Here is an 11,566-nt window from a genome sequence, read left to right as displayed (position 1 = left end):
TAAAAAGGAAACTACTCTGAAGTGAGGTGACGCAGACTAATGTAGCAGTGGTTTTCCGCATCACACGGTCCCATAATCGAAGGACCAGAAAATCTGGTTTTTGATGGGATTGATTGAGGGAAGAACTTTGAGCAGGTCACCAGAACTTCTGAGCTTTAAATAATTCCATGGGATTGTTAGTTGCTCACCTGAAGCTGTCTGTCTGTCTTGGTGGTTATCATCTCATCCAAAGGATGCCACTTCCAACAGCATTCCCTCAGTACAGCACTGACGTGCCTAGATTATGTGCTCAGTTCCTGGAGTGGGGCTTGCACCAACAAGCTTCTAACTCTGACAGCAATAACAACTGAGCTAAGATGATCTACAGTAGCTTTATGGAAGATGAGGAAGAATGTAGCAGGTTACTAAACTGCCCTTTCACCTGTAGTACTGGAGTCTGAACACAGCCCAAACTGATAAGTAGTATCTTCCCTGTCGGCTGTAAGGCTCCCATATGAAGAAATGAGTCTGGACAGTCTCAATCATGTTCCTGTCAGGACGAGGTCCACATCACCAAAATGCTCACAATTCTCCACTACAAATTGCACTGAAGAGGTCACAATAATGGGCAGGGAATGGAAATGTCATAATGCTTTAGTAGGGGGTTAAAACATATTACTGAAGTAGAACAGAGGGAACTTTACTCACTCAAACAAATTTGTGTTATTCCTGACCCAGATTTAATTCTGACACTGGTTGCTAAAAGTCAAAAAGTGTTCCATTCAATAGTACTGACTGCCCTCGCCTTGACAAGCAGAAAAACTAGGGCAAAAATATACATTTCAAAACCAGCAGTGTTTATCTACTTATAAAAAACCGAGCAAAGGCAGAATATTGAGGAATTGCCAAGAAGGGATCACCTTCAAGAACATCCACTATTTTTCATCTCCTAAAAGATATAAATGAATGGTTCGAAATCCAGTGCAGCAGCTTGATAGAATATGTGCTGCTGTATGTATTTTTTTTAATGTTTACTGCTACGATTGCAGAACCAGGTCACCCCTCAATCTAAATACACAACAGGCATGAGTATTTGCATTAACCTTGTGCTTACACGTGAGCTGATTTCAGACACTAAGGGTTCAATTTGAACTCTGGGTTAAAATCAAGCTCCGAGTTTTCAAAACAAACGGAATGTGAACATATAAATTAAGCTAACACAGAAATGACTTGAAAATTTAGATTTAAAAAATATTTATCATAACTAACTCAATTTTACTGAACACAGCATCTAACTCTTAACTATTCTCCAATAAGAAACTCTACACGTGTTGTCGTAAAGCTGACCTTATAACAGCAGTTTTTCCTTTTTCTGCCACTGTTGCAATCACATGGATCCCAGCCACACAGCACCAACTTTATGTCCTCTGTCTCCAGCACTGCCTTATATACTGCCTTCTGGAACTCTGTCAAAGAGCAGTATATCACCTGAGAACAACAACAGATTTCAAAATGGGGAATTCAGGGCTGTGTTCCCCATCTAGTTTAGTTTAGTTTAGTTTAGAGATACAGCACTGAAACAGGCCCTTCGGCCCACCGAGTCTGTGCCGACCATCAACCACCCATTTATACTAATCCTACACTAATCCCATATTCCTAGCACATCCCCACCTGTCTCTATATATTTCCCTACCACCTACCTATACTAGGGGCAATTTATAATGGCCAATTAACCTATCGAACCTGCAAGTCTTTGGCATGTGGGAGGAAACCGGAGCACCCGGAGGAAACCCACGCAGACACAGGGAGAACTTGCAAACTCCGCACAGGCAGTACCCAGAATTGAACCCGGGTCCCTGGAGCTGTGAGGCTGCGGTGCTAACCACTGCGCCACTGTGCCGCCCAGTCAGGCGACCAGTAACCATTTTCGGCAACTAATCTTACATGTCAATAAATTATATGAGGAGAGCACATTTTATTTCTACACAATCACCACTGAACCACAAAGATATGGAAACCCAAGATCAATTACTCTGATAAGTTTCTACTAAAGTCTCTGAGGAAAAGTGTGTATTTGATTAGGTTTGTACTATGCCCCCATGTCAGTGTAAATGTATCATTGGCCAGCTTCTTATAGAAATATGATAGCCAAATTCAAAGGACGACTGTGCTATTGTTTGAACACCCCTATACTATAGCCAGAAGGACGCTGTGGAAGGTCAGCAGTGAACCATCACAAAGTTAAGTAAGGGGTCTTGAGCCAAGTCTAGTTCACAATGAAGTTTCGTGCAGCTGACCTGACTTAATATTCTATAATTCTGAGTAGGCAGAGTTAGCCTTGTGCTTTCATTCAGCGATACATAAACGCCACCAAGCAGAACTTAATTACCCGGTCATCTTTCTTTGGTAGCTGATCGCTGATAAGAGTCTTGGTACGTCTCAGAAACCAAAAGGACATGCATTTTGCCAAACGTCTCATAGACTTTCGCCCAACAGCTAGTTCTCTTTTGGTTGCTGTGTGCCTCTGGCCAAATTCAATTGGATTGCAAAACTCTTCCTTAAAACGAGCTCTGTTGCCCAGGCAACCTGGTATGGCCCTACAAGTACAAAGAATTCAGAATCATTTCAGTATCACCTTCAGTCAAATAATAACCACACCAAGCAATAATTTACAAACACAATGTTAAATGTTTTGCTACCTTTATTAAAATTTTTACTTGGAGGCCTCAGCCTCTGAGAATCCTAGAGTTTGAGGTAATATTCTTCCTCTACCCCAACAGCTCAAGAGAAAGCCACATATCCAAATTTGCTGACGGCACAATGATAGGTGGCATTGTAAGCAGTGTAGATGGAAGCATAAAATTACAAAGAGATATTAATAGATTAAGTGAAGTGAATGGGAAAAACTGTGACAAATGGATTTCAATGTAGGTCACCCACTATGGAATCAGGTCGCAGATCAGCCACGATCTCATTGAATGGTGGAACAGGCTCTAGAGGCTAAATAGCCTACTCCTGTTCCCATAGTTTAGGTAGGAAAATTGCTCTCTGAAGACCCTGGGCAGACACAGTCTCTTGATGAGAGCCCTTCTCCAACTCCTCCTCCTCCTCTTCTTCTTCTTCTTTTCCAGCAGTCTGTACTACTGTGTGAACTCTCTTCATTCTCTAAGTCATGCTGTATTCCAAGGGGAATGTCTAGTAGTGTACCCATGTCTGGGAGCAACTAATCTGTGCAGAAGCCTTGAACTCAGCAAAAACTCTTTGAGCACCTGCCGCACTACTCCTTGTAGACTTCTGCAACTTTAAGCAACTTTTGAAAGGACCAAATAAATGTAGAATTGAAGCAACAGCCAGAAGAAATCCACCAGCAATTAACATGGAAGTAGTTGATGATCCCTTTAAATAGCACTAGTAAGTGGTCCTTCCTGCTCTGGAACACGTGTTCAGCTGTGCAAGGTTAAGAGGGGGTGCTAGCTGGAGCTCCAAAATGACACCGCTGGCATCGTCAGTATTGCACACAGATTGCCATCATACTTCCGGTGGCCATTCGCTGCACACACACTAACATCCTCACCAATATAATATCCAGCGTGCCTCACCCCAAACATGTGCACACATGCTGTGAATATCATTCTGGACTCCAAACAGCACCCGCTGCACCAAATAATGGGCATTATCGATCCCAATTTCATGCCACTTATTTTTACTTTAGAGAGAGTCAGCCTGTGACAGGTTGGCTGAATGACTTGGAGAGGTTGATGACTACCATGGGCAATAACCACAAGAGATTCATTAGTATTTATTATAAATGCATTTCTGCATATACTGCATTTTAGATTCTTATGTTCTTATTGGCTAATAAGAAATAGGAACAGGAGTAGGCCATTCAGCCCCTTGAGCCTGCTCCGCCATTTAATAAGTTCATGGCCGATCTGTTTGTGGCCTTAATTCCACTTTCCTGCCGCCACCGCTCCATCCCCCTCCCCCCCCATAACTCTTGCCTCCCTTGTAGATCAAAAAACTGAATATATTCAAGGCTGAGCTAGACAATGACCCAGGCTCCACTGCTCTCTGGGGAAGAGAATTCTAAACACTAACGACCCTCAGAGAAGAAATTCCTCCTCATCTCCATCTTAAAAGGGAGACCCCTTAATTTGAAACTGTACCCCCTAGTTCTAGATTCCCCCACAAGGGGAAATATCCTCTCAGCATCTACCCGGTCAGGCCCCCTCAGAATCTTATACATTTCAATAAGATCACCTCTCAATCTTCTAAACTCCAATGAGTACAGTCCCAACCTGCTCAACCTTTCCTCATAAGACAAACCTCTCATCCCAGGAATCAGCCTAGTGAACCTTCTCTGAAGTACTTCCAATGCTATTATGCCCCTCCTTAAATAAGGAGACCAAAACTGTACACAGTACACTAGATGCAGTCTCCCCAATGCCCTGTACAGTTGTAGCAAAACTTCCTTACTTTTATACTCCATCGCCCTTTGCAGTAAATGCCACCATTCCATTTGTCTTTTTAATTACTTGCTGTACCTGCGTGCTGACTTTTTGGGATTCATGTACAAGGACACCCAGGTCCCTCTGTACCGCAGCATTCTGCCATTTCTCCATTTAAATAATATTCTGCTTTTCTATACTTCATGCTCATATTTTCCCACATTGTACTCCACACATTATACTCCATCTGCGAAATTTTTGCCCACTCGCATCCTATATATATTCCTTTGCAGACTCTTTGTATCCTCCTCACAACTGGCTTTCCTACCGATCTTCAGATCGTCAGCAAATTTGGCTACAATACAGTCAGTCCCTTCATCCAAGTCATTAATATAGATTGTAAATAGTTGAGGCCCCAGCGCTGATCCCTGTGGCACTCCACTAGTTAGTCTGTCAACCTGAAAATGACCCAAATATCCCAACTCTCTGTTTCCTGTTATGTTAGCATGGATAGAGGACTAGCTAACTATCACCCCCCCAACACCATAAGCTCTTAGCTTGTGTAGTAACCTTTTGTGTGGCAACTTATCAAATGCCTTTTGGAAATCCAAATACACTACATCTACTGGTTCCCCTTTATCCATTCTGTTTGTTACATCCTCAAAGAACTCTAATAAATTTGTCAAACACGATTTCCCTTTCACAAAACCATGTTGATTCGGTCCGATTTATTGCGATTTTCTAGATGTCCTGCTACTAACACTTTAATAATAGATTCTAGCATTTTCCCAACAACAGATGTCAGGCTAACTGGCCATCGTTTCCTGCTTTCCGTCTCCCTCCTTTCTTGAGCAGAGGTGTTACATTTGAGGTTTAGCAATCCACTGGGACATTTCCAGAATCTAGGGAATTTTAGAAGATTACAACCAATGCATTCACTATCTCTGCAGCCCCTTTCTTTAAGACCCACGGATGCAGGCCATCAGGTCTCGGGGCCTTGTCAGCCTATATTTCCATTGGTATTCCCATTACTTTTTCAAGTTTCACCCTCCCTTTTGCCTCCTGATTTTCTACTGTTCTTGGGATGCTTTTTGTGTCTTCTCCTGTCAAGACAGATATAAAATACTTGTTCAAAGCCTCTGCCGTTTCCTTGTTTCCCAATTATTAATTCCTCAGTCTCACCCACTAAGGGACCAATGCTCACTATAGCTACTCTTTTCCGTTTTATTTGTAGAAGCTTTTACTCTCTATTTTTATATTTCTTGCTCATTTTCGCTTAAACTCCAATTTCTCCCTCTATTACTTTTAGTCATCCTTTGCTGGTTTCTAAAATTTTCCCAATCTTTTGGCCTACCACTAATCTTCGCAGCACTATATGTTTTTTCTTTCAATTTGATATCACCCTTAACTTCCCTAGTTATCCACAGATGGTGGCTAAGTAATGTCCAGAGGGGCACAGTAAGCATGTAAACTGCAACTTCATGTTTTAACCAGGATTATTGGGGGGTTTATGTGGTGCCTTATCATGTTGTTCTACACACCACTTCATTAGCAATCACCTTTATGTACATACATACAGCAACCATTCTGCATCAGCAACATTACACAAACAGTAATGAGATCAGTCGCTAGTTAATCTGGAGCTGCTGCAGCTGCAGTTCAATATTCAATGTCAGTTCAAAAGTGCACGCACAGAATACAAGTGACTCATAAGACACCTGAAACTCTGTCTCTTGTACACAGAGGTTTGACTATCACTTCTTGAACCAGGGTTGTTACAGTATTCTTTAGGCTATGGGAATTTACTTACAACTGTTGGCAACTGGAAATGCATACAGGTGCTCAGTTTTAATCCTGGAAATGTCAGTACAATTTTCTCACATTTTTGTGCACCTGGTGACCAACAGGGTCAAATTCTGGAGTCATTTATCCTAACAGTTGCCTTTTGCTGTGACCCATTGACACTTAGTGTATTAATTTTCTTCCCAATTGCTGCAACTAGACTGGTCATCTGCTCTGTCAATGACTTAACTGGCAAGTTTCTCACACCTACTTTCCATTTAGACATTTTATAAGTTTAACCTGAAATATTTGCCACGCTTAAAATAAGTATAATCACACAGCTTACCAGTCCATGACACACCATAGCTCATCCATGTTGTTCTGCAAAATGGTTCCAGTTAGTCCAATTCTAACCTTGCACGTCAAGGCCTTCAAAGCCTGTGTGATCTGAGCTTTAGGATTCTTTATCTTATGGGCTTCATCTACAAACACTGCAGACCACTCAATACTGTTCAAGAAATGGAAAATGAATCATATATAAGAAAATACTGTAATCCTTGAGGTTTTCTTGACCTCTGACAGCACAATAGATTCAGGAAATTGTGGATAAAGATATCCCAGAACAGTAACAACACAATTCGACAGCTGTTACTGGAGAAAACTCCATCACAACTGAAGTCCAAACTAATAAATTGTTAAATAATTTCCTATCTTCTAGCGGTAATACCAGTACTCTGAACATACTATCATTGGAAGATACCAACTTTTTCCAAATGGAGGGTATACACAAACATACTTTACATGATGATTTAGGTGATGCATTTTGGGAGGACGAACAAGGCATGGGAATATACAATGGATGGTAGGACCCTAGGAAGTACAGAAGGTCAGAGGGATCTTGATGTACTTGTCCATAGATCACTGAAGGCAGCAGCACAGGTAGATAAGGTGGTTAGAAAGGCATATGGGATACTTGCCTTGATCAGCCGAGGCATAGAATATAAGAGCAGGGAGGTTATCATGGAGCTGTATAAAATGCTAGTTAGGCAACAGCTGGAGTACTGTGTACAGTTCTGGGCACCACACTATAGAAATGATGTGATTGCACTGGAGAGGGTGCAGAGGAGATTCACCAGGATGTTGCCTGGGCTGGAGCATTTCAGCTATGAAGAGAGACTGAAAAGGCTAGGGTTGTTTTCCTTAGACCAGAGAAGGCTGAGGAGGGACATGATTGAGGTATACAAAATTATGAGGGCATTGATAGGTTAGATAGGAAGAAATTTTTTTTCCCTTAGCAGAGGGGTCAATAACCAGGGGGCATAGATTTAAGGTAAGGGGCAGGAGGTTTAGAGGGGATTTGAGAAAAAAATCTTTTCACCCAGAGGGTGGTGGGAATCTGGAACGCACTGCCTGAAGAGCTGGTAGAGGCAGGAACTCTCACAACATTTAAGAAGTAGTTAGATAAGCACTTGAAACACCACAGCATACAAGGCTACGGGCCAAGTGCTGGAAAATGGGATTAGAATAGTTAGCTGCTTGATGGCCAGCACAGACACGATGGGCCAAAGGGCCTGTTTCTGTGCTGTATAACTCTATGACTCTACACTCTAAATAAGTTAGATAGGAACATAGGAGTAGGAGTAGGCCATTCAGCCTGTCGAGCCTGCCCCACCATTCAATTAGATCATGGCTGATCATTACCTCAACGCCACTTTCGTGCGCTATCCCCATATTCACTAATGTCATCAGTATCCAGGTATCTATCGATTTCTGTCTTGAACATGCTCAATGATTGAGCTTCCACAGCCCTCTGGGGTGGAGAATTCCAAAAATTCACCACCCTCTGAGTAAAGAAATTCCTCCTCAAATGGCCTACCCCTTATTCTGTCCCTTGGTTCTAGACTTACCAGCCCAGGGAGACATCCTATCTACATCCACCCTGACACGCCCTGTAAGAATTTTGTACGTTTCAATGAGATTGCCTCTCATTCTTTGAAACTATTGAGAATACAGGCGCAGGTTCCTCAATTTCTGCTCATAAGACAATCCCACCATCCCAGGGATTAGTCTGGTGAACCACCATTGCATTCCCTCTATGGCAAGTATATCCTTCCTTAGTTGAGGAGACCAAAACTGTACACAATACTCCAGGTGTGGACTCACCAAGGCTCTATACAACTACAGCAAGACTTCTTTACTCTTGTACTTAAAACTCCTTGCGATGAAGGCCAACATACCATTTGTCTTCCTAATTGCTTGCTGCACCTGCATGCTAGCTTTTAGTGACTCATGAACAAGGATGCCCAGGTCCCTTTGGACATCAACAATTCCCAACCTCTCTCCATTTAAAAAATACTCTGCCTTTCTGTTTTTTCTACCAAAGTGGATCACTTCACACTTATTCACATTATATTCCATCTGCCATGTTCTTGCCCAATCACTTAGCCTGTCCAAATCCCCTTGAAGCCTCCTTGCATCCTCCTCACAACTTACGTTCCCACCTAGTTTTGTGTCATCAGCAAATTTGGAAATATTACATTTGGTCCCCACATCCAAATCATTTATTTAGATTGTGAACAGTTGTGGCCCCAGCACTGATCCTTGTGGTACCCCATCCTGAGAATGGCCCATTTATTCTTACTCTCTGTTTTCCGTCTGTTAACCAATTCTCAATATATATCAGTATATTATCCCACTCCTATGTGCTCTAATTTTGTTTATTAGCCTCCTGAGTGGGACCTTATCAAAAGCCTTCTGTAAACCCCAATGCACCACATCTACTGGTTCTCCTTTCTCTATGCTACAAGTAACATCCTCATTAAAACTCAAATAGGTTTGTCAAACATGATTTCTCTCTCAAAAATCCATGTTGGCTCTGCCCAATCATATCATTATTTTTTAAGTTTCTAGTTATCACATCCTTTATAACAGATTCTAACATTTTCCCTACTACTAACTTCAAACTAACAGGTCTGTTTTCTCTCTCCCTCCTTTCCTTAAATGGTGGGGTTACATTTGCTACTTTCCAGTCTGCAGGAACCTTTACAGATTCTATAGAATTTTGAAAGATAACCACCAATGCATCCAAGTAGAACTGCTTTAGCCTGTAACAGTACAACTTGCTCTGTGGAGCCCTGTTCTCATTATTCTCTATTGTTTTTCTCTATACCTGTGATCTAGAGATTTTGAATCAGTTCTACTGTTATTACTCTACTACAATGGGTTACTTTTATAAAAAAAATTACATTGACTCCTTAAAAGTGTGTAATAACACCAAGATTTATGTTTGCATCACCTAAACTGGGATTACATTATTAGGCCCTTTGGTATATCGCATACAAGGTATATGAAAATATTCCAGAACACTAGTAAATGAACTAAAAATTTTAGGCAAATTGTTTAAAAACATACAAAAATATCTGGCACTCTAAGAGCACTGTAAAATACCACATAGTTTAATTTGCAAAATACTTATAAAGCAAGTTCCAAATCACAGGGGAATCCTGTGCAAGCTGCATCAGTCATGTACAGGTCCAAGTGGCAGAGGTTTGGGGGCATGATATTTGCCTACACTCTCATAACACAAAAGTGTTATATGGTGAGAGCAACAACAAAAGGGGGAGAAAAAAAGCAAAACATTTTGGGAGGCAGGAAGGAAACTAAAATAATCCACTTGTTTTGGGGTATAAAAAAAAACCCTTTCTGGAAATGCAAGCGTCTTTAATCAGCTACATTCTTTGAGCTCCTAATGTACTCAAACCAAGTTTGTACAACTAAGATCACTAATTTACAGTCACTGTCTAAATTAAATTCCATGATTATTACGAGATTATCAGATTTCAACTGCCGTTTTGGAGACTGCATTCTGTAACTCTGTCCAATTTACATAAAATTGTAAATCATAATGACTCCAGATAATTAACTCAATATATCACTTTGGCAGGCAACAATCTTTCTCAAAGATTTTTTGGTTCTATTGCCAATAAACTTCAGAAATGTTGCAGCTGTCACAGCAAATTACTAACTTTTTAATACACATTCTTACTTCCAAGATAAAGATTGAATTTTAAAAGAATCCATTGAACATTAACTGAAAACACCCAGTCAACCCATTGCTGTTAAAAGTTTGACTTCCAACCAAAGTTGAGTGTCCTGGGGATTTTCTTGTCACTCAAACTCAGCTATCTCGATTGTACAAAGTTCATCAGTACTCAACTAGAACGCTTCCGTTCAGTCTGCAGGCATGGCCCTAAGCTTCTAGTCACCTGCCATTTTAATGCCCCACCTTGTTCTCACACTGACCTCTGTGCCCTTGGCCTCCTGCAGTGTTCCAATAAAGCTCAACGTAAGCTCGAAGAACAGCACTTCATCTTTCAATTAGGCACTTCACTGTCTTCCAGCCTCACCCAAATTCAACAATTTCAGACCGTAATCCCTGCCCCCATTTTGCTTCCTTTTTCCAGTTTTGGTTTTACTTCTGTTTTTCTGTTATTTTTTTCTTTCAGACGGTAGTTGTTCATCATTCTGTCATTCACACCTCCCCTAGACACATCTTTTGTTTCTTTACTTGTCCCATTACCCTTCCCTTTGTCCCTGCACCACCAACTTTTCTGGCATTTAAGCTCTCCTGTCTTCCACCCTATCATAGGCCTTCCGTTTTGTTCTTTTTCCACCCTCCCCTTTTTACTTGCTTGCAACCTAGCCAGCGGCTGACTTATTTACCTTTTTAAAAACAAAAATAGAATTTGTGACGTGGGCATTGCTGGCAAGACCAGAATTTCTTGTCCATCCCTAATTGCCCTTGAAAAGGTGGTGGTTAGCAAAGGGGGTCAAAAACCAGGAGGGCATAAGTTTAAAGTAACTGGTAGAAGGATTAGAGGGGAGATGAGGAAACATTTTTTCATGCAGAGGGTGGTAGGAACCTGGAACTCACTGTCTGAAAGGGTGGTAGAGGCAGAAAATCTCAGCACATTTAAAAAAGTACTTGAATGTCTACTTGAAGAGCCATGACCTGCAGAGCTATGGACCAAGTGCAGGAAGGTGGGATTAGGCTGAGTAGCTCTTCATCAACTGGCATGGACACGATGGGCTGAATGGCTTCCTTTTGTCATAGATTTTCTATGATTCTATTACATTTCTAACTTTTCCTCGTTCTGATCAAAGGTTTTTGACCTGAAAAGTTAACTCTGTTTCTCTCTCCACAGATGCTGCATGACCTGCTGAGTATTTCCAGCATTTTCTGTTTTTATCCCACCTTTTACAACTCTGTTCTTTATTCACTTTAACTTATCCCATAAACAGAATGCATCATAAAGACTTGGCAGATGCGAGTGCGACCCCATGCCTATTGCGGTACC

General features: G+C 41.4%; 1 protein-coding gene across 6 annotated transcripts in view; it reads right to left on the bottom strand.

The window, feature by feature from the left end:
* ercc6l2 (excision repair cross-complementation group 6-like 2) overlaps positions 1-11,566 on the bottom strand; it is a 135,620-nt gene that overhangs the window by 110,420 nt on the left and 13,634 nt on the right. For 5 of the 6 annotated variants that reach the window (XM_068030092.1, XM_068030093.1, XM_068030094.1 and 2 more), the window contains 3 exons: positions 6,556-6,717; positions 2,369-2,576; positions 1,327-1,467 (listed from right to left, as the gene is read on the bottom strand). In XM_068030092.1, coding sequence (XP_067886193.1) covers positions 1,327-1,467; positions 2,369-2,576; positions 6,556-6,717 — 511 coding nt within the window. Of the gene's footprint in view, positions 1-1,326; positions 1,468-2,368; positions 2,577-6,555; positions 6,718-10,511; positions 10,613-11,566 lie in introns of those variants that run through there. The other variant, XM_068030096.1, reaches the window with a different exon arrangement.

This window comes from Heterodontus francisci, chromosome 4 (genome assembly GCF_036365525.1).
Source record: "Heterodontus francisci isolate sHetFra1 chromosome 4, sHetFra1.hap1, whole genome shotgun sequence".
NCBI lineage: Eukaryota > Metazoa > Chordata > Chondrichthyes > Heterodontiformes > Heterodontidae > Heterodontus > Heterodontus francisci.
The sequence above is the reverse complement of the archived record's forward strand: the minus strand, read 5'-3'. Positions and strand labels throughout refer to the sequence as shown.